Source organism: Poecilia reticulata, linkage group LG7 (assembly GCF_000633615.1).
Source record: "Poecilia reticulata strain Guanapo linkage group LG7, Guppy_female_1.0+MT, whole genome shotgun sequence".
Lineage (NCBI taxonomy): Eukaryota > Metazoa > Chordata > Actinopteri > Cyprinodontiformes > Poeciliidae > Poecilia > Poecilia reticulata.
Window position 1 is genome coordinate 10802730 of NC_024337.1, and position 25530 is coordinate 10828259.

The 25530-nt window shown below is 41.6% G+C and overlaps 1 protein-coding gene across 4 annotated transcripts in view; it reads left to right on the forward strand.

The window, feature by feature from the left end:
* Positions 1-25530, forward strand: part of rerea (arginine-glutamic acid dipeptide (RE) repeats a) — a 180900-nt gene that overhangs the window by 142714 nt on the left and 12656 nt on the right. For all 4 annotated transcript variants that reach the window (XM_008413332.2, XM_008413330.2, XM_008413335.2 and 1 more), the window contains 4 exons: positions 355-454; positions 2001-2099; positions 11786-11866; positions 24016-24178. In XM_008413332.2, coding sequence (XP_008411554.1) covers positions 355-454; positions 2001-2099; positions 11786-11866; positions 24016-24178 — 443 coding nt within the window. The remainder of the gene's footprint in view (positions 1-354; positions 455-2000; positions 2100-11785; positions 11867-24015; positions 24179-25530) is intronic.

Consider the following 25530-nt stretch of genomic DNA (forward strand, 5'->3'; position numbering starts at 1 on the left):
TCTAGCTCTATGTTTCCATTTCATTGTGGGGGAAAAAAGCAAATCATCCTGTTTGTAAAAAGCTTTTTTGTAACAATTTTATTGACTTAAAAGCTGAACAGAATGATTTTAAAAACCTGAAAAAAGTAAATGGTTTTCTAGTTTAACCCAGACGGTACATTTATTTGGTTGTTCATTTTCGATCTGTGTGGATTGGTCACAATTAAGGTCACTATACTTATTTGTTTTTCACTATGATGAGTGAAATTCAAAGTTGAAGGCCAGACATGTTAAAGAATTGTGTATTTTTATATATATATAATTATTTTTTTGCTTTTTTAATGTTAAAACTATGTATTGTTTGTCTGTCTGCAGAAGCATGGCTGCCTTTGCAGGGATGTGTGATGGAGGATCGACAGAAGATGGCTGCCTAGCCGCCTCTCGAGATGACACTACCTTAAACGCACTTAACACTGTAAGTCGTCATGCAGCAGCAACTAAATGGTTGCACAATAAAGATCCCATAGTTGCTAAAAGTGTTTTTGCAGTTTTAGTTAGTTGTATCACTGCAGTGACAAGACCTCTGAGGCGGCGGAAACTCTCCCCGTTTTCCTGTCTGTGAACCCAACCTCAGAGCCTAACAATACATTGCACATAATGAGAGATTTGTCCGTCACGTTGACAATGAATGCAGAGGAATCAAGCACAACAAAGAGATTAGAATCATCATAAACAGGGGATTTATATGCCGACTCTATAAACTAGAAAATTAGCATAGCGAACAGGTCATTGTCTCTTGACCTTCTGCTCCATTTGCAATTCCAATGAGTAATGCTTGTTTGTTCTCAGAGGGAGAGCACCGGCGCTGCCTGTTTCACCCAATTGAATGTGACAGAGTGCTTAAAGCTCCACAGCTATCGCCTCTTTTCACTGTTGCTCCTCATCCCCAGACTGGTTTTCAGGTCTTGGCAGGCATTTCCTCTGATGCTGGAGGATTTGTACTGACAAGTCCAGTCACACCTAGATGTGGAATATTTTTTTTGTTTTTTTCTTATCTTGCATATCAAGTTCGCATGTGATTTGGTTACAGCTCAAATATCCATCTGCAGGTTTCCTGGAACCTTGACACATTTTAGAGCCCTGCAATTACCATCTATTAGCCAGGTTTCCGTGACTAACAAAGTAGCGAATGCTTGTGAAGTGGAAGAAACACGATACACACTTTTTTTTCCTTTTTTTTTTTTTACAAATAAAACTCTGAAAAGTATTGCGCACATTTGTAATCTGTTCTCCTTCACCCTAATACTCACCTCTGTTTATTTTAATCCCAGTATGAATCCAGCTGTTGGAGAATATTAGTGGAAAAATGGACATAAAAAAAAACACAGTAGACCGGTCAGGAAGAAAGTTAGTCTATAAAAACATTCCTCAAACGTTGAGCATGTCATAAAGCCCTGCTGCAAACCAAGACATCTAAACTCACAGGTCACATAGAGAAACAGCTGTGAGGCTCATGGAAACTCTGGGGGAGCTGCAGAGATTCACAGCTCACTATAGGAAGACAACCTTCAAGTCCTGTTTGCATTTTGCCTCAAGCCATGTAGGAGATGCAAAGGATGTTTTGATCAAATAAAACCAGAATTGAACTTTTTGTTCTACGTGCAAAACAGCATATTTTGTGCTAAAATAGCCTAGTCAAAGTCTAGACGCTAAACCAGTCGAGAGGGACTACCTAACATTAAAATGTTTGCAGAAAGACTCCATCCATTCTGACCTGTTATGTGAAGAAGAAAGGGTAACAATATCCGTCTGGTTCTACAAAGTTTAAACTCAGAGGCTGACCGTTTCCAGATTTAGTTAAGACATCAACGCACCCTTTTGCTTCCACTTCAATTATGCACTATTTGAAACATTAATTGTAATGTGACAAAGTATAAAAGCATTTTTCTTTATTTTTGTGCATTTTGTTGCCTTGTTGATATAATTGTATGCTTTTTTTTCTTTGTGGTGTTTATTTTCAGCTTCATGAGAGCAGCTACGATGCAGGCAAGGCTCTGCAGCGTCTGGTGAAGAAGCCGGTACCTAAACTGATAGAGAAGTGCTGGTCTGAGGATGAAGTGGTAAGAGAAGTTGTTTTTGTATTTTTTATTTTATTTTATTTTTTATGCAGATTCATCAAATGCCACGGTTTCCTTGATCTATCCACTAATAGCATCTTCAGGTCAGTGCAGTGTTTGTCTTTAGAGGGAGCTGTTGAGAGGTAACGGAGCTCTTGGCCCGGCCTCACGCGGCTTCAGCAAAAAACACTCTTTAGTTTTCCAGCTCCTCCGCGGCTTAAGAGCAGCTGCGTCCTGTTTATCACCCACAAAATAAATCTTTTTGCACGGAAGTCTGGAAAGGGAAAAGATTGGGGGCTGGTAATGTTAGCCTCCATTTGTATTTAGAAGTGAGTTTCACCGCAGCTGCCGGAGGGCTGGAATCAGAAAATGGCTGATCAAACACCACTTCACGGGTGGGAAGGAGGGAAATGAAAGCTCTGAATTACAGCATGTCAAACCGAATGAGCACTGCGGCTATGGCTTTCATGCGTTTTGACACACTGGGCTGCGTGTTTGTATACCCACTGCTTTTTAAAGATAACACCGCTGCCTGATCTGACTGTAGATCTCAGACGGCTTGGTCTCTGAGTTTATTCGTCTTTCAGGCAGTTTGTTCATTTTCCACTTTGGTGTGTTTTTGTTGAATTCAGATGTTCTCTTGTTGCATTTTTGTTTTCCCTCGCCTGCTCACAAATACTGCTAATGAGTACGCACGTCTCAATCACCCATGACTGGTACATTTTAGTTAAGCAGGAGCTCTTTGACAACATTAAATCACCTCTGCTCTTCTTTTGCGTGTTACTTTTGAGGTTACCTGTATTTCTTTCCTTGCTGACACCGGGCTTTAAAAGCTGCATGAAGGTGATCTGAGCAAGAGGTCTTAGCCTCTATTCAACATGGGAAAGACAGGGGAACAAGCCATTCACATGAGGCAGATGTGTCTATATTTATAACATGAGAAGAAGAAAAAAACAGCATGGTAAAAAGTCTTATTTGTCCTACTGTCACATACATAAACGGATGTAACAGCGTTGCGCAGACCAATCAGCCGACTGATTGGTTGGCCCTGATTTCTTTAATTTTGTGTGATTGGTCGATGCAATCTTATCCACAGATTTTATTTACCTGCTGCAAAGGTCTGATGATCAGCCACTGTCCTTGTTTGCTCTTCCGTGACATAGGACTTGACTGACGGATCAAGTTTAAATTTCTCAATTGTATTTGAGAGCATTAGCTTGTGCAGCTAAAATAAGTTTGTAGTATTGTGGTATTATTCAATGTTTGTTTTTTTAATTAAGATTGGAACATTGAAGGTGTATCGTGACCTCTTAACACCTGAGTGTCGGCTGTAAAAAAAAAAAAAAAAAAAAAAAAAAAAGGAATTGGCAGGTCAAGCTTTTTAAAGATCGGTGATCGGCCAGAAAACTGCAATCAGTGCACCCCTAGGATGGAGTTTTCAATTTGCCACTAAGATGTTTACCAAAACCATAGGTTTTAGTCAGATACAACTATTGCACTTTCTGAGGTTAGCTTTTATAAAAAATGCTAAACTCAGAAAGTTTAGCATTTTGTTGACAGCAGGACGGTGGAAACCTGCATTTCCAGGGGGATCTGCTTGGAGTACTGCTTGGCATCATTGCCTCTTTTTGCACATCTTATAATAGAGATTCTTATAATAATCATGGTACTGTAATAATCTTTACAAAGCTGCCTGTAAGAAAAAAAAAATCCTGATCCAATTTAAAATGCGTTGAACTTTTTTTCCACTTTCTGTTAATTATTCAGTGGAAGTAAGCCAGGGAACTTCCCCCCCCCCCTACTAAAAGATCAAACAGAGACGCACTGGAATAATAACGCTCCATTTCTGTGTGGATACATGTCGAATCACGCATGTCGAGACTCGTCCATTAATTCTTGTTTACGTATTCGTGTGTCTGCTCCGTTACATAAGGGCAGCCGAGGAGTCGTCAGTGTGTCCAGTGTATTTTGGATCCCGTTCAGGGCCCGGGTGCGTTTGTGTCTGTTTCTGGAGGCAGTCGGCCTGCTGTTGGCGCTCCTGCGGAGGCAGCATCTCGACACCGACCCGTCGAGGACTGAGGCTCGCAGTGATCTGATCACCACTCAAGCCTTTTCAGTGCCGGAGCCTTGAAGGACAGGTGTAAATGTAGCCCCAACCTTGACGCACCGACAGAAGCCAAGCCCTGCTGCTCTTCATTTATTTATCAACCCTCGCTCTGCCTCTCCTCTGCTCCTATCCCCCCTTCCTGTCTCTCCTCCAGGACTGGCGTAATTATTTCTACCTGCGCTTTTTCACCCCATCCGATGGTTTCAGATGTGAATAAAAGTGACAGCGGGGCCGCTGAAATGACAGAATCAGCCTGTCTGCAGGGTCTCTTGTCACCCTCATACGTCTTTTCTTTCTCCTAAGCTACGTCTGCGAGTTTCCCTCTCCGGAAGTGTAGTGTTTAAACCTGGTCTAATCTCTGAATGCACTGTTAATGTATTTAATCTCACCAAACACATAAAGATAGCTCATTTAAAAGGCCTTTTCAGACCGCGCTGCAGAAACAAACACCACTGGAAAGCACTTTACTGGTCTCCTACTTGGGAAGGAAACATTTGAGACAGTCGTTCCCTCAGCAGTTTGTCGCTCTGATGTTACTGGAGCACCTTTTGACGAGCTGGAAACCCGTCACGTTGCCTTTCCGCGGGTTCGGCGACGACTTGTAGATTACGCCAGACAAAACTCTCATGCATTATAAAATAGATAACGTATAAAAACTATGAATAATTCATCAGAAACATCAAGTGTGTAGCCTAACCCTCCCTGTTACGTTTCTGCAGTGGGCTGCTAAAGCCAGAGTGCCGTTTTATTTAGCCACAGCAAAAGAGCAGACAATGTAATCTGTTGTGGTTGGATGGAAGCTGTTTCTGACGGTCAGACATGAAGCCAATCGTCTGTTTTTAAGACGTCACCTCAGACCTTGTCCTATTTATTATAGTCTGGGTTCATCTACAGAACCCAACAAGTCCAACCCAGGAACAGAGGGCACATTAAATAAAAGGCAAACAGGTTGTCTCTGGTTATATGTTGCCATTATATTCTTGCAGCGATGTTGCAAAAAGGAAACGATGTTTTACCTCCAAACAAAGTTCTGCCTGCTCATCTGTGCTTGCTATGCGTGAAACCACAGCTGGCTGCCATGTCGCTCTGCACAACTTCTGATTTTGTTTTTAGTCTTTAAAAGGAAAAAAACTGTAATGAAATCCATTTCAGTTCCAGTTTATGGCTAGCCTCAGCCCATATTAGAGTGCGAGCATCACATAAAGCAGAAAATCCAGTTCTGCTGATATTTATTTTGTGATTTATAAAAACTTTAATGATGGTGGTAACAGCATCATGCTGTGGGAATATTTGTGTAGAAGCTATTTATAAGAACCGTTTTGTGCTAAACTGGTAAAAACGCATCCCAAAACACTTGCAGCTGTAACTATAGCTGAACAGAGTTCTGTAAGTTGATTCGGGGAAGCTGAATACAAATGATTTGTCTTTATATTATTTTTTTTTCAAAACATTCATCCCACTCTCTCTCTCTATTGTTCTTAAATCCCACTGAAATTTGTGATCAAAACTTGACAGTAACACTGTCTGCCAGACACAAAGTATTTTCAATCCCGATCTTTTTGCTCCTGGAAACCAACACGATGGCTCGTCACCTGTGGCAGCCGTCTCTAGCACTTGTTACCAAGCGGTGCTAACCTTGCATCGGCCAACAGGAGGTGCCATACAAACAATCAGAAGCAAGCAGCAGCAGCCGCAGTCTCGCTGTGTGCCGCCACGTCGGAGACATGGGTTGATCTATGACTGCTGCAGGGCGGGAGGTCTATTTCTCAGCCAGCTGCACTGTGCCGCGGCTTATCTCCGGCTGTGTCCGTGGCTGATGGATGACTGCACTGAGGTGCTGAGGTGGAGGGAAGAGGGAGGGTATTAAAAAAAAAAGAAGGAAAAAAGACAACAGAGAGGATGGACCAGCAGGCCCCCAGTGGTAGAAAACGAGCATTCACAATCAGAGACGCAAAAACACAGCAAAAAAAAAAAAAAAAAAAACCTGTCCAGCATCTCTGTTTGGATCAGTGTATGGTATCTCATTCACAGTACAGGGCCAACAAAGTTTTTTTTTTTTTTTGTAACCATGTAGCGGGCAGGATGGGTGTGTACTGGAATTTCCTGTCACCTTTTGTGTCAGTTCATGCTAGAGAAAAGCAGAGGTTGTTACTTCACTTTCCAAAGGTCGTGTTGTGAGGGCTGCCACATTTGTTATGGGGTAAATATAAACCGTTTACACTTGGCCTGCTGGACGAAGCTCGGGTCTACAGAGAGCCATCTTTCTTTTAGATTCGCACTAAAAGGCCATGCCTCCCTAAACATCTGCACGGCTTTTTACAGATCTAAACATAGATCTTTTTGTGTGTCTATGCAAAGAGGATGTGGGTAGTAAAGTGTCTGTCAGTGTGGTTATTCCTATCCAAACGTGTTGTGATTTCCTCCCTTTTACACCGTGGCTAATCTTACTACAAGCTTGACGCTTGATGGAAGAAAGTGTTTGGGTTTTTTTTTTCTCTCTCTCTTTATTTTTGGCTCTTTTACTGAGTGTCAGCCCTTTGAGTTTGCGCACAGCAGGCTCTGTAAAGGTCATCTTTTAACAACAAGTCAAGTATAATGACTCCATATTGAGTGAATGTAGCTTTGTTTTTCGTCCGACGGCCCTGCGTCACTGTTTTCGGGGAATGACATTTAGTGAGAATTATGTTCCATGTGTGAGCCTGCCCTCTGTTTGTCATCACGATACCATCTGTGTGCCTGTGTCTACATTATCTTAACCAGTTTTACAACTCCGAACAATCGGCCTTCGAGCAGGACGTACGCTTACACAATGGGCCATTGAAATATTCCCTTTTTTTTTTTTTTTTCTGCTTCTCGTCCTCCTTTCATACGTCTCCTCTCAAGCCTCACAATGGTGCACTGTTCGGCTCGGAGGGGAAACTCGGGGAGGGTAAAAAGCGCCAGCTCTCTGGAACACGCTCAGAGAGAGAAGCCTGTTGTTTCTGCTCAGCGGATGGCCATTTGGTAGCACTTCCACCCAGCTAAAACCCCCTCGCCTCCCACCCTCGATTCTCCGTCTCTCATAGCCCCTCCTCTGCCTTTGTTCCCTAGCAACCGAGGGCTGGAGCAGTCGGAGCAGGGGCAGAACGATTCAGGGAGCAGATTGGCGGATGATTTATTAGCTGGGCTGGAGAGCAGTGAGCCTAGGCAGCTGAAATGGAGCCTTAAACTGAAGCCGACATGTAGAGAGGAGGGAGGGAGCCAGCAAGAAAAAGAAAACTGAAGGGAGGCGGGAGGGGGGAAGCATGCACGAAGCCCAGCTATTAAGATATGATTGGTTTGACTGGGTAAAAAGTATAGTTATGGGACATAATTAAGATGACCTGATTAGGTCAGACTACACGAGCAGGTCTAATTGATTTTCAGTAGAAAAGCTTCACTGGCTTGTGTAGCCAGTGAGGTTGGCTACACAAGGATTTTGTTTGCAAAATTTTGCAAGGATTTTGCATTAATCCTTGCAACAACAAAAAAAAAAAAAAGATCTAACAATATTTTAAGGTTTTGTGTGTCGTCTCGACTCATGACCTGAATGTTTCGCTTAACACCAAATCGGATTAACTAGAATGTAACAAGATGTGAGATTTTAGCAATATCTTTTAAAAAATTTTACAACACACACCTTTTGTTTTTGCAAATCGAGTTAAGGTTCCACATACCACAACTGTTTTTCCGAGGCTTTGTAATATTTGTAGCATTGGCGGTTCTAGACGGGGATGACAGGGGCCAGGGGCCCCCGCAGAACTGGTCCTGTTCCCTGTACTGCAGAAATGATGCTAAATCAAAGTCTTATGGTCTCTTAAATTGTAACTATTTGGCCCCTTGGAACAATTAATTTTTTACAGTCATGGTTTTACTGTGATCCACTTTATGCTTCAGCCATTTTAAGATAAAGTCACAGTCTTTGTTGGCTAGATCAGGTGTTTATAACCTGCAGTTTGGAGTCAGAAGTAGCTCTTTGACTTAATATATTAAACAATGAACTATTGCCCTGTTGTTGTTTTTTTCATTTGGTAAATTTGGTGTAAATCTGCCACTGTAGTTACAGTTTAATTAGTCCAAATATTGCATTTTTCATTCTTGTCTGATTTTTAGGCTCAAATGTCAGAAACGTATTAGAACCACTTGTTTGTTTTTTTGTAAAAAAAAACAACAAAAAAAAAACCTCTGTTTGTAGTATCTACAAATGCAGTTCGTTATTTTTCAAACCAAACTAAATGTTGGCATAGAAATAATCAAATGCAGTCTCGGCTTATTAAAAATATATCTCAAACAGCTCTTTCTATTTGGGTTTGTCAGAAGCTATAAACCAGGTGCTGGTTAGTAACTAGTGGTTCAGTAGTCGAGGCACTCTCGCTATCACTGGTTTAGATTTTTAGCTACAGATGATAATTTGCAATTTAGACTCCTTAAAGAAATAGTAAAGTAATCCCTTATTTTATCATTGATGAAAGGCTATAAATTAGGTGTGAAATTTCATATTTTAACTAAAACCAGTCAGTGTATTCTCAGGGCTTAAACAGTGAAGTATTTTAGGTTATGAAGTAGAGATGATGAATTGCAAAGTAGACTAAATAAAAGCAGAAGCCCTTTATTTAAGTACTGGAAGGAAGTGACAAAATAGATACCTTCAGTGTGGTTAGTGACTAACATTTAGTAATGTATAGTATTCTTGGTATGTAATTTTATGCACAGTTTAGGTTTTAAGTTGCACATAAGCAATTAAACCAAATAAATAAGAATTTTTCAAGGAGATGTCGGTGTTGGCATTGTTAGCAGCAACAGAAACCCTATAAGCAATACTCTCAGTGTTTGATCACTGTAAGTATTTCACATTTTGATATACAGATAGTTACTATCTAGTGTAAGGTATGTGAAATGGCATTGTATTTTATCACCAATAGAAAGCTAGTAAGCAGATGCTAATGTTGGCATCAGTAGTGGCTAGCTCTTAGCCAGTCATAGTTTATGTGTTTGCGTTGACATCAGCTGTGTCCAAATTCAGATCCTCCATCCTCTGAGGAACTCAGCAGCTGGTCAACATCAGTCTTAACCGCTGCCTCATTATGACATAATTCACTTTAAAACGCCCTAATAGGATCAAAGGTTTCCTGTGCTCACTTGAAAACAGTGAATTTAACCCTTTAGTTTACAATGGATAATAAGCTATGAATCAAATGCTAACTTATTCATCACTCGCTGGTCTTAGCCAGTCACAGTTGATTTTCACATAGAGATGATTAAGTGCGGTCTAGGCCTATTAGGAAACAGTGAAATAGTTCATTAGCTTTGGGAAACAGATGCTGACTTTGGCATCGCTGGTGGCTAACAGTTAGCTTGTTGAGGTATTCCTCACAGACTTGCAGTCGATCGGTTCATTAATATTTTTTATGTAGTCCCAAAACAAATTACTTAAGTGTTAAAAACCTTTTAATTTGTGTTTAGTGTTTTCACTCAGCCTGATTTTTTTTTTTTTTTTCATTATAAATTCAATAGCTCTGTCTATCAGCAGTAAGGGGAAATGTAAGAACTACTTTCTATTTTAATTGTAGATACAAATTTGCAAGAGAGTGTGGTCAGAAATGCTGTGGCATTTTAATCTCACAACATGTTTTTACAAAGCGAGTGTTTGCATTTTTTAGGCTTAATATTATGAGTTCTTTAATATTGATCCTCTGGATAGTAGTGAAGTTAGTGACGATCCAAATGGTAATCTGCACTTGACCTCTTAAGTGGCTGGAGACGGTTTGTTACAGATTGCTCCATCTACTGGCTGATCAACATTAGGTTGATGCATGGAAATTATCTGATGTCCCAAGAGACTGATGTGACAGGCCTTTTTTGTTTTAGATGTCAGCAGAACACGTGTTGTTTCTAATCAGTCCTTTTAACATTTGATTGTTTAGACTGCTGTAGTTTTTGTTGAGTAGTAATTTAGTTACACCCTAAAACTGAGAGCGTGTTGTTTGTGTTAATATCTGACTTCAAATGCAAGTGTTTTGCCCCTCCTGGTTACGCTGAGCTCTTCTCCTGTGCATGTCTGTATTTTCACCCCCCTGGGAAACTTGTGTTTTGCAGCTGGCTGTTTTTACTTCAGTTAATTTGGCCTTTGTTCCACACCAAAGCTGGATATGTAAACAATCTGCGGTTACATAACTCACTGTGCTGGAAAGTGAACTTCATTAGAGGCTCCGTGTCTGGTTTTACTTCCCACTCATTTTCCCTTCCATCATGTCCAGGAGCTTTTTCCTCTCAAATTGTCAGGCTTGCCTGCTTTTCCTCCCCTCTCAGGCTTGCAGCTCGTTTTACCTCCGTGTATGCTCACCCTAAGCTGTAAATCCATTTAAAGGAGCGGCGTAGGTTCCTGTTAAAGAGGCAGCTTTTATTGATTTGTTGTTAGCAGACAGTTGTCTGTGTTTTCTCTGGTGGGAAAAGATCATGCGCCTGCTGATTTAGATGGGGCAGAAACGAGCCGAAATGAGCGCTGCGCCCAACAGGAGTCCACTTCAGGTTTTCCAGCCTGCCGCAAACCAGAGGCTCTCTTGCAGAAAGATCACATGTAAAGCCTTCCCCTTTGTAGTGGAGGAGCACAGAGTGACAAGCTATTTCTTTCTTGTTAAGAAAAAGAATCGCCGTGCTGTCGAAGACCTTGTGGATTTGTCCCCTGATTTATTTGTTTTCCCCCTCTTTTAACTGCGGCTGGACGTGGAGGTTCGTGCGGCGCTCCCTGTGGACTTTTCCCCGCTTTTTGCCGGAGTTACTTGGTTGGAAATGGTTGGCTGAGATCACTGAAGAACGGGGCTTGCCTCTGGAGCAAGAAAGTAAATCTGTTGGTCGACTGCTTCGCTGGATGTGAATGTTTTCGGCTGCCGCTTTTTATGGCTCGCAGTCTGTGGCTCTTAAAGGAGTACGAATGCGTTTTAGGTAATTTGGATTTCTGGTTTTGTTTCTGCTCTCGGTGAAGTGAGGCGGCTTGTTAACCTTTGCTTTTTTAAAAAATATTCAGATTAGAGCCAATGTCATGAAGTGGCAACCGCTGTGTTGGTGTACTTGATTTCTTCTGACTCCTACCAGATTATTTGTGTTGATTCTAAAGATTTTAAAATTAGTGGCGTTTTCTTGATTTGTCAACTCCCAAGTTCAGGTTTTGACATTGAACTTTCCCTTTTGAGATTAACAGCCACGTACATCGTGAATGTTTCTATATCCAGCAGTGTTTGGATAACTGTGTTTTCACAGCACATGAAACGACTAGGTTAATCTCAGAGTCTCTCCCTGCCTTACTAGTCATTTCCTCTCTCGTTTTTGCCCCGACATGGCTGTGTTTGCTCCGGAGTTTAAACGGAGCTACGGAGGTTTCTCAAACACACATCAAACCTCTGCAACCACAGACTAGAGAAACGAAAAACCTTTTTTTTTTCTTGCTTGTTGTTGTGGTACTCAGCAGTAACTTCTTGCAGCCGCAGTTTAGCTGACTTCACATATACTAACTTGTCTTTTTTCTTTCTCTCTCTCTTTCTTTCTTCCTCTGAAAAAAAAATTGCAGAAGCGCTTCATTAAAGGGCTGAGACAGTTTGGCAAAAACTTCTTCAGGATCCGAAAGGAGCTGCTACCCAACAAAGAAACGGTAAGATGTTTTTTTATCTTTACTATTTTGATTTTTGTGCAGCTTGAACTTTTCCAGAGTTTGCTCGTTTTAAATGCAGATGCACAGAAAACAAGGTGCGTCTTTTGAGCACTGCTGCTTTCCAACTACAGGCCTTGTTTTGTAATTACTAAGACTTGCATTAACAGACTCCGTGGAATAGGAAACATAAAATTGAAAATCTGCTTCAAAGACTAGACATGATTGCTGCTTGTAAAGTTGCAGCACACCGTAACCCGATTGTCTTGCATGTGTGCAGTAACTGTAACAGTTTAGTGTCAACCTTTACAGTAGCTATCAGTTGTCTAATACTTTCAATGTTTTATGGAATACTTGTGTGTCAAAGTTGCAAAAAAAAAAAAAAGGGGGCAACAAAACCCAGAAACATGAATAAATGAGATTTGTTTTTAACTTTCCGAACACTTGAGGCTCAGTGGAGGCGGCTGTTTTATCCTGTAGCTGAGCGTTTTCCATGTCACTGCCGGCGCTTTTGATTTGTGGAGGCAGTTATTTAATCTTTCTCACACCCTGTAATTGTGTTATTTGCATGCACTGGCAGCGTGGGGTGCTGCTGTTGCAATATTTCCCTCCGCTGCGTTTGGGTGAACGCAAACGTCACTGTGGTAATCGTCGCTGAACAACTGTGCATGACCTCTGTCACAGTGCAGAAAAAGATCAAATCCCGGCCCAGATAATGATTAACGACTGCTAACTTTTATTGACTGGAAGTCAAAACAAAAATAAAACACTGTCCTGACTTTGGTCCTCGTTGCTGAAGTTTAATATTGATTACAAAGCAACGCACCGCCAACAAAATGCTAAGTTTCCACTCTACTACAGGAGAAATTTAGAGCGGCATTCTGCATTTTCCTACAACAGAAAGCTTCACATCTTTGAGTTGGCTGCTGGAGTACTCTCTCTGAGAGAAGCCTCGATTCAGAGAACCTTGCAGACCTTGTTGTTTTGTGCGGCTGCTCCCGCTGGAAGTGTGCCGGCACAATGCTGACACAGACATCAAAGCAAAAAAACCCAAATTGTTTGTCATGCTTCTCATCTGCTTCATTTCCTCGTCTGCTGCAGGGCGGGGGTACAGCAGACCTCTCTGTCAAACACACCGACTTTCACACACTCAGGAACTCCTCTGTGCTTCTGTGTCACGGTTTCTTTTTATTTCTTAAGACCTATTCAGGCCTTTTGAAAAGATGACGTCTGATTTAAGCATGGACCAGTTTCTAGTAAGAAGTTGTGCTTCACATTCATGGGAATTTTTCTTTATATCGAAAATATTTCCAACCAATCAGATTTGTATTTTTTTGGTAGCAAGTGTATAAGCCTCCTTTCAGCCAGCTGACTGGCAGTGAGCAGCAACAGGTGGGGGAGGAACAGCACTGTGTTGCAAAGAAAGCTCCAGTCATGATGGCTTTTTCATTTTAACAACAACAATTTTGCGATGAAGAATATTAGCAGCTCTGTTACCTCAAGCCTGAATGAGAGATGCTGGAGTGACGAGTTTGAGCTAGCTGGCTAAAAGAGGCATCCTAGATCTTTTCAGGAGATGTTATTGTTTAAAAATACACCCATCAGAGAAACTCCAGCAGATGTAGCTCCTTTCAAGAGAAAATTACAGTTACGCAGCTGATTGCAGGCTTACTACCTGAGCAGATAGCCTGACTAGCTGACCAGCTGATATCAGCTTGTTGTACTTGGGTTATTTTATGAAACCAGGAAGAATATTCTTCTCAATAGACTCTTAAATGTTACTAAATTTCTGGTCAAAATCTATTTAGCTTTTTAAAATCTCTAGTAATTTATGTGATATTACTCTAAAAGTATTTTTGAAAACTTGTGTTTCTGTTTTATACAAAGGCTCCTCAGTAATTTTTAAACAATTTGACATTAAATATATTGGTGATATTTTTCCTTTTTTATTCTGACATAAAAAACTTAAGCTGAATCCTTTTATTCTTTATGTCATTCCAGTTATTTTGAGTTTTATTTTTTAATATGTGGCTTGTTGATTAGCTATAAAGGAGGTATTAACGCAGTCGAACCTGGAGGGGGAGTTTACTTGGCAGGTAATAGACCTTACCTCAGGATCGGAGGCCTGCCACCACAAAGCAGAGAGAGATTAATTTTCCTCATGCACACGAAAAATAAACTGGCCTGTAAACATTTGAAGGGGACGGCTGTCGTAACATGTGAAGAATGGATACAGCTTGTTTTAGATGCTAAAAATGCCGGGGTTGCTACATGGAGGACTTAAAACATTACATGATTCCGATTATTGCGCGCCAATTCCTCAAGGAACGCTGCGTTTAATATCTGCCTGTCACTGCAGAAGGATGATATGGATTTCTGTCGGGGCTGATCTCGTGTTTTTACTCATATTTTGTTTCATAAATAGAGCAGTATGTCTCACATGCCTGCTTACTCCCGCTCTAAATCCTGGTGCGTAGAGCAGAGCTTAAAGCCCTCGGGCGGATATCCAGGGCTACAGAGGTCCGGTACAGAGTGTCTGCCCCTCACTTCTCCTCCTCGCTCGCATTAGCCGCTCTGCCCCTGAAGCAGCACAGCTCGAACAGCCAGTGCCAGGGGTAAGCGCCCAGCGCTGTGTAAACACACCAGGCCTGACTAGCAGTGAGGAATGCCTTATATAAAGTCACAGCAAGGCCCAGCGGGGGGAAGTGGGTGTGCCGTCTGACCGTCTGCTGCCACCATTTCCTTCACTCCTGAGAGGACGTCATGGAGCACGAGCTCGCCGAGTCCACTGTTTGAACAGCTCAGATATGCTAAAATGGCAGATTAGAGATCAACTCTGCGGCTGATTTATTTATTTTTTGTTACTGGAGAGGTTTTCAGGAAAAATGTTGTTTGGGGATGGAGGGAGGGAGAGAGGGGGGTCAACAGACTGTATTTGCTAAACAGAGCTGTATCAGCTTCAGCTTTGTTTGCAGTGCAGCTCAACACAGAAATGGACAGGCCAAAACTTCCAGAGATTAAAGAGGGACAAAAAAAACAACATCCTATAAATCATACACACAAAAACATATAAATTAATTATTTAGACATTTAGGACACAAAAACGCATCTCTAACCTTACTGTTTTGTGACAGATAAAACAATTTTCAGTGCTCAGTCACTCGTTTCTTTTCACCTCACAGAAATTGGAAAGTTAAATACGCTTCGCTGATCAAAAATACTATTGCAATAACATCTCGTGCTTGAAACTGTGCTCAGTTTTTCTTTGTGTCCTGAGAGATTTTAAACGGCATGAAAGCGCAAGTAATTTATTAACTTGATACACGCATAAGTGTATTATAAGGTTTATTTATAGACCGTAAACCTGATGAGCAAGAGAACAGAGAGCAACTATAATCTAATAAACCCAGTGAAGTAGCATAAAATGTTTACAAGCTTAGGGCAAAAGCTGTATGTTTGTATTTTTATCAACTAGTTCTTTTATATTATTATTCCTGCTGCGTGTGGGTTGGTGCTGCTGAGGAAAGAAGACTCACCGTGGAAGATGACCAAGCAGGATGTTTGGAAAATATATTTTCAGTCCTGTTTATATATTCTATTATTTTCTATATTTTGGTTCTCAAAGGTAAATCAGAGCCAAGAGAAGGGGGTCAAAGCTTTACAATGAACTAAAATCAGAAGTTGAACACAAACATTTGGATTAGTCCATTCGTTCGGGGTGTCACCCAGTGGCAGCAGGAGATGAACGTTGACGTCCCCACAAATTGAATCAACAAGACCTTTCAAAACCGAGACGCAAGTTAGCATTAGCTTGCTACTTAAACAAAATACCTCCAAGACAAAGATGGGCAGCAGAAACAAATAAAAAGTCCTCTAACTTAAAAGTTTTTGCTGGATATGTCTTGTTAGTGTTTAGTTGATATAAACCACAAACGAGTAAAGTGATGCTGAATATTAAATCTGAAAGTTATTTAAACCATTGTGTTTTCTTACTCTTACCATTGTTTTTTTTTCTCTCTAGTTTTACAAAAATGCAAAATTATGAACCTAACATAATTATTTTTATTTTAAAGGGAGTAAAACTATGCTAAATCAGTTAATTTTACGACAAAAGGATTGCGTTTCTTGCTTTATCACCTACCAGGTTAAAAAAAAAAAAAGCATAAAGCTGTGCAAACCGACAACTGGTAAAGCCACAATCAGATTAAAAGCAACTAAAAAGCACTTTTGGTTTCTACAGCACAGGAAGGTGATTGAATTAGCCTCCGCTAGTTTATCTTTACGTCTTTCAGCGTGGATTGTTAGCATTCAGAAATGTTGCCATTACGGTCTTGGTTTTCAGCACAGACCTATCCTGTGCTTGTGATGTTTATTATTTTTATTTATTTTTTTACCTCCTCCTGATCTTTTAGCTCTCAGATCAACCAGAAGGTGACGTGCCGAGCCTCTCTCTCGTTTCTTCTCGTCTCTGTGTGTAGAAGCGGCGCTCTGTCCCCTCCAGCTGCTGTCATCTGCAAGACGGCCAACAGGAGAGCGCCGCTCTCAACACAACCTCACAGCAGATGTTTGCCCTGGTACAATCTGTACAAACGTCAAATTGATTAAATTGCCTTGTCCTTAGCCCAGCGGTCCCAACCTCGGGGGGGATAGGTGTGATTATAAATATTTAGGTTAAAACATTAATTAAAGCTGCTGCAGAATTACGGTGGCCTGGTGGGTTTGACAGCAGATGAGAGAACAGGATCGGTGTTTGGTCAGTGGGTTGGTGTGTTTAGGTAGTAATGTTGCTTTCAGCTGAGAAAAACCCAACCAGCACATATTGATGTTCTTTTAACAGGCGGCTTGGCACAGCTGAATGTAGGCAGATTAATAGATGGCGCTGGCTGTGTAATTGAGTCTTTGGTAGGCTACGTGTTGTGTGGGTTTTGCAGACTGGCTTATCAGCAGAACACGCCGGACCGAGCCAGCTTCCAGTGCAAAGGCGCTGCTGCCTTCCACTCTTCTTTCACTGGGAAAAGCGCTTACAGCAGGAGAAACACGAGTGCTGATTCTTCATCCTGTGCATCCATCCTGTGCATCCCTGACCTGTGAAAGCCGAGCTCATTCAGTCGCCCCGTTGCAGAAAGGCGCTGCGCAGCAGGGCCGTCGCTGGCTGTTTAACCAGTTTCCACATGCAGAGATCCTCCTCCATGCTCGACCTCATCGCTTTGATTTGTTTAGACTTTTTAATGACTAAACACTGTCTCTGTCTGATTCTACACATAATTAGCCCCTAAATGTTGAGCCTTTCTTTAAAAATAATTCTTTATTGTCAAGAAATAAAGGCAATTTAAAGAGCAGTTGAGCAATTTTGTGAAAGTTAACCCAAAGCCACCACGTTTTATAAGGTGTTTATAATTTTTTTATTGATTCATAACATGTTTTTTTTAACTAGTTTGTGTGCTAAGTTAAATTATTAAAATGGAAAATCCCAATCCAATTTGTAAGAGAACATTTATGGGACCTCTGTACAATAAGGTTTCTCTTGTAAATGGCTGAAAAATAGCTTAATTAATGTGGAAACACTTTGAGAAAGAAAAAAACAGACCAGATTCCTGCCAAATAGTGAGGTGAGTCTGTATGCATATTTCATCTAGATAAATATAGGTGAAAATAATCCAGTAAGTCTGTGATGTTGATGTTTTTCTGCTTTGAGTTTGTTTAAAATCTAGAGCCCCAAATGGCAACGAGTTGGTCCTGACACTATGTGCCTGAAGCCAGAATTGGCTTTGAATCAGCTTTGAATTTTACAGGAAACTAAATAATCACAAGATTATCCTCCATTATTTGGTATTTATCTAATGAAGAAAAGTGCATCAGAGTACATGCTGCTGGTTCATGTGTTCATAGACCAACAGTGGTAGTGAAGTCATTAGTGTTGATCCGTTTTTTTAGTTTCCACCTGTGACACATTGGCACATTTTTCACATAGTAGTTAGATACACATTTTCAGTTTCTCTTAATGGAATCTGATGATCGCCAGATAAAATTTCAAATCTGATTTTGTTCTTTGTTTTTTTTTTTTAATTAATGCAGCTAAACTAATGTTTCCTACTTATTTAACTGTATTTCCTTAAGATTAATAGAAATCAAAGGTTTTTGGGCATAATACTTTGATGCATAAAAGGGGATAACTGAACTCTTTGTTGTACTCAAAACTCAGAAAATCTGTTGCACATCTTCTTTTTTGTGCGTTGTCCTCAGAACAAGCAAAAACCAGAATCAGCAGGTTAGACTTCCAGAGAACCAGACATTGGTGTAAGCCAAGAAAAGGCTGATCGGTTTCTCTCCACTAAAATGTTTCTGTAATCGCCTCGGAGTTAAATTCTTGCCTCCTCGACTCTGTAAGCACGCAGCACGGTTCCTCCTACATTAGCAGTCAGTTTGAAGGTGATGGAAGTCAGCGCGCCCCCCAAAACCAAACGCTGTACGGCTGCCGTAGCTGTTGAGGAATCCAAGGTCCATGGGTCAAGCGCATATATAATAAACCGCGGTTTGATTTAGTTTGGAAATACTTCCCCCTAACCTGCCTGAAATGAATCAGGAAGCAATCTGCCCTCCTCCGTGTGAAGGCTGAGGAGGAAACGGGAGGAGCTCCGCTTCACGCTGCTCTAATGGATGTTTACACAACTCACCATCAGCCAGCAGAACCCAGAAATGACATCCCAGTGCTCTCCGTTCCCTCCTACCGCCTGAAATATTTATCACGCATTTTTACTTGCTGAATTAGCCTCAGTAAGTAAAAACCGCTCGGTTTTCGGCCTTGATCATCTATTGTAATCCACTACTGGCTCGTTCCTCCTCCTCGTCTTTTCCCGGCTTCGGACTCGGCCCTCCCCCTCGTCGCCTCCTCCCCCGAACACTTCTCCTTCCCCTGCCAGCAACAGCCTTAACCGTTTGGCTCCGTGTCAAAGCAGGGGCCTTTTGTGGCTCTGTCACAAATCTGCCAGGAAAAACAGAAACCATCTGTCCGGGCCTGGGCCTGAGAGCGGATGAGGGTGTAAACACACGAGTTTAGCCCTCGCCCTCCGCCCTGCCAGCGCACACTGGACCACCTAGACCAGCACAGGATCACGGACTCCAGCTCCTGCAGCCAAAATTACTGCAATAGTTAATTATATTTAAATCGTGTCAGGGTGATGAATCATCCATTATAACTTGTTGACCCCAGTTTCTGCATCATGAAATGTATTGTAATGCTAGTTGTTAAAAGCAGTTTTGTATATTTGCAACAAACTTAATCTGTATGTTTTATTAATAAAATGTTGCCGTGTTTGCACCCTTATAAGGACAGATATTTGACTCAGAGAAAAAAAACTCCTAATTTTTAATCAAGTATAAGGTAGTTTTGGTTCATGTGGTTCATTGACGACCGCTCCTGGTCTGTTGTATATCGGTTATAGCCGCAGCACATGGCTAATTAGCATATCAGTACATCTGCGCATCGCTGAAGCCGTTTCAGAGCCGCTGCGTCTACATTAATTATGTCAGCTGTCATAGATGGCAGCACATGAATTCAACATGTGTTAACTCATCAGGAATATAAAACCAGTGAAATACGGTCCAACTGGTGGAGACTGCGGCACAAAGGCAGGTTTTTGTTTTACTGCAAATCCCAAGGCTGAAATCTGTGTTTTATGGAACAAAACGGCGCCGTTTATAATGCCTGTACACAACAATTATTGAGAGTTGCTGTTTGAAAACTTAGAGCCGTTTGCAGCTCTGTTTCTGACCAATGACTTGAATTTGTTATAGACCGCAAAGAAAAATCTATATGTGGAAATTCCTGATTTGAAGAATATGTTGAGAAATATAATACGAGTAGTCGTAAATCGATTCCTGGTAGCGATGTGGAGAACCTGAAAGAAAATCTCTGTTGTATTATAATATAAATACTGAAATATCAGATGTTTTGTGTATCTTTGTTCTGTTGCATGCAATCAAACTTTCATCCTATACCTCTCATGGAAACGTGTTAAAACTCTTTTGGAAGTCTGTGAGGGACCGGAAATGTCCGCGTCGACAAGTTGACGGATAGCAGCTGACCGAGTGCAACAAGAGAGGCGTGTGAGCTGCAGAGTTTCACTTTTAAGCCATCAGGTCCATTAGTAAGAATTGAAATAATTGTTTCAAAGTTTTAAATGAAAGTAGTTCATGTTAAAAATGTTTCAGAAAAAGTCATAGATGGCCATTTCTGAATTCAAGAAAACATTTTCCTCGCTAATATCAGAGAAATTGTATAATTTGAAAAGCCCAGACCTGCTTCCTGGCCATCCCAGAACTTTGATAAAATGTTTCAGCACATGGTCTCCAACTTTAAATCTATTTCACACTCTTGTATTTGTGTGCAGCGTCCTATTTTAAGTGGCAATAACTGCCCTGGAAGCTCCAAGTGTCGTGATAAGAGGGGTAAGCCCTTTGCTTGTCGGATAATCCAGCAGCCAGAAAGCTCCTGCCGATGGAAGCAGTCTAAAAGGCCTTATAATGCTGAGCTTATGTTGTCACTATCTCATGTTCTGCAGTGCAGCAACAGCAAGGTCTGTGCCGTCGCACAGCGACTCGGCGGAGTCTGAGAAAATTATTAAGCGAAAGCCACGACCTGTCGAGGTTTTCGCTCAAATACCTTTGTAATTTTGGTAACCAGAATCACGTGAACGTGGTTCATGGAGTTTTCAGCTTTTCTGGTACTAATTTCGCTTTTAAGTGCCGAACTGGCAGCCCAGACGTCCGATCACGGGAACAGAAACAGAAGGTAATGAAAGTTAAAGTGCTGTTGGGGGCCTGCGGCAGCATGACAAAGTGTCTTTGACGGAGAAAAGCACACAGTCGGAGTGAGAGACGCGACTGATGTGGCTTCAGAGGGCCTAAATTTGACATGCAAGCAGCCTGAGAGGTAATCTGTCTGTCTCCCTTTGACACTAATTTACAGCGCAAAGCTTCACTCAGCCGCAGTAATGCCGTGTTCGTCTTCAGCTGCTTTTATCTCGCATATTGTAGAACTTGGCTGCATGTTGAACCTGTTATGTCTCACGATCAATCTCCTTTGTTTACAGTGACTCATTGGAAGTGGTTGTTTTTGAACCGCACAGAGAGGATTATCTTTCTGGCTTTTACTCCACTTTAGCCGTCCTTCCTCATCAGAAACGGCTCTTGGTTGCTTAAATTCATCAAGACGTTATTAATCCGCCGCCTTTGTAGCTCGGTTTTCATTTCCATCCGGCTGCAGCGGCTCATCAGTGCACCTGTTAATTCTCTTTCAAAAGCCCGAGTTAATGTTTTCATTAGGCTCGCCCTAATGTAATGGTACTTGACACAGTGCAAGTGATGGAGAGGCAGGGTGACCTTTCTCCGTGTCTGCCAAGCTGGTGCTGAGGCCGTGTGGTTGTCAGCCCGCAGCGAGGAGGCAGCGGAGCACCGCTGAGAACAGTCATTAAGCACAGAGCAAAGCCAGCGCGCGGCACCGCTCCACACTTTTGATCTGCACATTTCAATTAGATTTCACATCAGGACGCCTGCTTTCCCTCAGTTTGCACCTGCGGCCTGCCTTTCCAGCTGGCCCAGGCCAGGTTGAGGAGGGAGGCGCGCAGGAAACGACCCGCGCGCCCCGCAACCGCCTGAAATGGATGCACAAACAGCACGGCTTTCAGGGAATTATCTTTAGCTTCCCTGCTTTCATGGAGTGAGAGCAGGAAGTCAATGTTGTTTTGAGTTGGCTGTTCATTTTATTTATCCAAGGTAGTTTCTTTTTTATTCAGGCAAATTTTGCAAGTAGAATTGGCCCAACCTTTCAAGATGGCCTTCATCTTCAGCTGGTTTCATACATAAGCTAATGTGGAATTTGATCCAACTACGGAGACAGAAGCTCGAAGATGGACAAATATTTGTGTTTCCAGACCTTATTCCTTATCCGATATTCTGAAAGTTTAATCTGTTTCTCCAGCCATTTGTCCACCCATCTGTCATCGTCAGTCTGTCTATCCATCTGCCTATCCATTTATTTGTTATCCATTCATTTGTCCATAACCGTCCATCCATCTGTCCATTATTCAGCAATGCGTACATCAGTTTGTTCATCAGGTGTCCATGCATTCAACCAGTTATTTATGAAAACATGTGGTTGTCCGTCCATCCAAAGCATCTGTCCAGTGGCATTTTTGTAGATTTTAAAGTCATAGTTCTTCTTAGCCTGTCAAGATAACAAATTTTGCTGAATGATAAATTGCCTCAGAAGTTATTTTTGATAAAGGATGATATTTTTGTTTTGAGACCATTTTCAAGCAATGTAGTGGTCGTGTCCTAATAAAGCAAACACACACTCTCAAAGATCAATAATTTCACATTGGAACTGGAAGACATTTTAAATATCCACAATAAATCAACAAAATACCACAAAAAAACAAATAAAACTGATATTAAAGACCCTGGAAACAAAATTGCTTTTCAAAAAAAGGGGCTAGTAGAGACCAATGCACTACACTGAAGCCTTTTCTCATCGAGTCTTTGGTAGAAGAAGAGAGACATGAGAACACCAATCATCCAAATGGAAATGATCAACCTTGTTTAATTTATCATTGATTTATTGCTTATTGCACCGGCCTCAGTCCTGCCACTGTTTAAATATCTGCTAGAGCATCTTTATATCTCATCAGCATAGAGAACCAGTCTGGAGTTTGGTGGAGATGTAAAGGAAACTCTTGCATGTGTTTTGCAGCACCGTGATTTCCTCCGAAATTGGAGCAGGTTCCTCTAGACCCCAACACTCTTAAGTAAATACTTCCCAGTGCTGCTTTGCCTGATAAAATGGGAGTCCCTACTGTTTCTGGTAGATATAAATTTCCCCTAAGAACCACATGAAGGGAGATCTCATTAACTGGCCTAAATCCCACTGAGTTGAGCATCATCTACCAATCAAAGCAGCAATTCAGTAAAACCAAGCTTGCTCCTTAATGTTGAACCTAAATGACTTGTTGAAATAAAAAAAATTAAAAAAAGCTGCTTGCTTGTATTTTCACAGCCAACAACTACCCGCCTCAAGCAGACTTCTTTGATGATAAGGAATTAAAGCAGCTGCAGCCCTTTTGTTTCCTTTTAGTCCAACATACAATGCTTCTGAACAGCTGGCTTTGTGTCGGTTAAATACGTTTACAAACAAATTTTTTACCAAACTGGTTTTCCCAGCTCTTTGTTTTTGGCAAATTTTTTACAGACGACGTGACGCTATTGCTGAAAAGCTGTTGATGCATTTCAGAGCGCAACTGGCTGACTAATTTATGTCAAGTTTTGCAGCTGAAGCGGGAAGGAAAACAGTCAATAGCCATTAAACCCGGGGAGCTTTGTCGAACAGCAGTTTAACAGACCGCCGCCTGTAGATGGCCGCCCTCTGGGCTTTAAAGATTACAGGTGACTTACTGCTCACTAAACAATCACACAGCATGACTTCATGAATTTGTCATCCAGATATTTCCACTAGTTAGTTTATGGCTGGTAGGAAAGGTTGCTTTAACTACTTCACTCAGCACTTTCCAAAGCTTGTTCTGCGTTACTGCGATATTGCAAAGCAGATGTTAATATGCAGCAAAGTGCTTTCCGATCCATGATTGCATGTGTAAATGTTTCAGTCGGGTATTGATTTCCTGGCGGCCTTTTGTGCGTGGGATTTATCCGCCTGGCTCGCTGGCAAGTGCACCCCACCGAATGTTTGATTAAAGTTCAATTGACTCTTCCAGCGAAGGGGCGAGGAGCCATTTCACTCCCTATTTGTAGCGCCAAAGCGCTGCCTGACATGTTCTTTTGTTCCCATTCAACCTCCTGCCACCCAGGCAGCCACCAAAGCACTGATCCTAATATCCCTGCATTCAGCGAGCCTCCTTGCTTAATCCAGGGACAGACAGGGCTGCAGCACAAACACGCCTCAGGCACCTACAAATCCCGACATGGACTGACCTGTGCCGCAGCCCTTCGCTCCCAAACGCTGTGTTTACCGCAGATTTAGTTGACGCAGATTCTTTAGCAAGTCAACTCAAAACGTTTTTTTTGATCCAGACACCTTTATGCAGCCAAAACACACAATGCCTGAGCGACTCTTTTGATGGTATTAACTGCTCTCTTTTCAGGGGGAGTTGATTACTTTCTACTATTATTGGAAGAAGACACCGGAGGCAGCCAGCTGCCGAGCCCACAGAAGACACCGCCGCCAGCCTGTCTTCCGCCGCATCAAAACACGAACTGCTTCGACTCCTGTCAACACCCCCTCACGCCCGCCCTCAAGCGAGTTCTGTGCGTACATACACACACCCCAGTTCACTGTCCCTCGCAAAAGTATTCACACCCCTTTGAAATCTTGCTCGTTTGTCAGGTCAGAGCCACAGTCTAGGATTTTATGTGACAGGCAAAGTGGATAAGGGTAGACCAAAGCGGAAGGAAGAAAATTATTTTTCACAAAAATTATGTTCAGATTTTTACTTTACTCTTAACCCTTTACTAACTCATAAATAAAATTATTTTCAGCTGATTGCCTGCATGAGTCACCTAATTAGTAAACAGAGCCAACCTGTGTAATTTATTATCAGTATAAATTGTTGCTCTATCATAATAAAAAAATTAAAATAGTATGAAACGACTGCAAACCTGCCAAGACATTTGCTGCCCTCCTAAACTGACAAGTCAGGAGGTGGAGAAATAATCAGAGTAGCAGTCAAGAGGCACTTTATTTAATTTTTTTTTATTGCTTATTTGGTACGGACAAGAAATGTACATCAAGACGATCTTACACCTTCATTGTAGTGTTTATAGCCAAGGCTAATAAACAACTGCCGAAACCTACAAGAACTTTTAACAGGTGATTTAAATGAAAAGTTTAGGTCAACAGTAAATAAAATAGAATAATCAAAAATAGGTATAGAACAATGTATTTAAAACTTCTAAATCGAAACAATTACAACTTAATCAACTTTAAAACTCTGGAGGAAGTACAGAGATTCACAGCTTGGGTGGAAGAATATGTTGAAACTATTAGTAAAGATAATTAAGCAGAGTAAATATATTCCTAAAAGTATCCCCCCGCCCCCCAAAAAAACCAAGTTACCCAAATAGAAGTTACTGAGTAAATGTAACAAGTTAATACCCAACTCTGATGGTTTCACAGTCCAGCTGTGGGGAAGACGTTTGTTTAGCACCAACAGGCGTGTTGTGGTTTTTATATCTAAGCATATTCCTGTGTTGTGGTCAGTTTAGACCTAAATTCAATTGAGAATCTTTGTAAAGCATCTATGAACATTACTATTGACTGATGCCTCCAAGCAATCTGGAACTCTTACAAGGAAGAACGGCAAAATATTCCAGTCTGTAAACACACAGAGGTTGTAGAGACATACCCCAAACGACTTTCAGCTGAAACGGCAGCTAGAGGTGGATCTACATGGTAAATGCAAACGCACACCACAGCATCCTCTTCCTTTCACTTCACGATTATGCCCTACTTGTTGGTTGTGCATCTCACAAACTAACAGTTGCGTACACTGAAGCATTGTGGCCGTCGAGGCGTGTGAATACTTTTGAATGTGGCAGATTACATTGAGACGAATGCCTGTCCTGGATGATCCGGTGCGAAAATGTGGTGCATTTGTCTC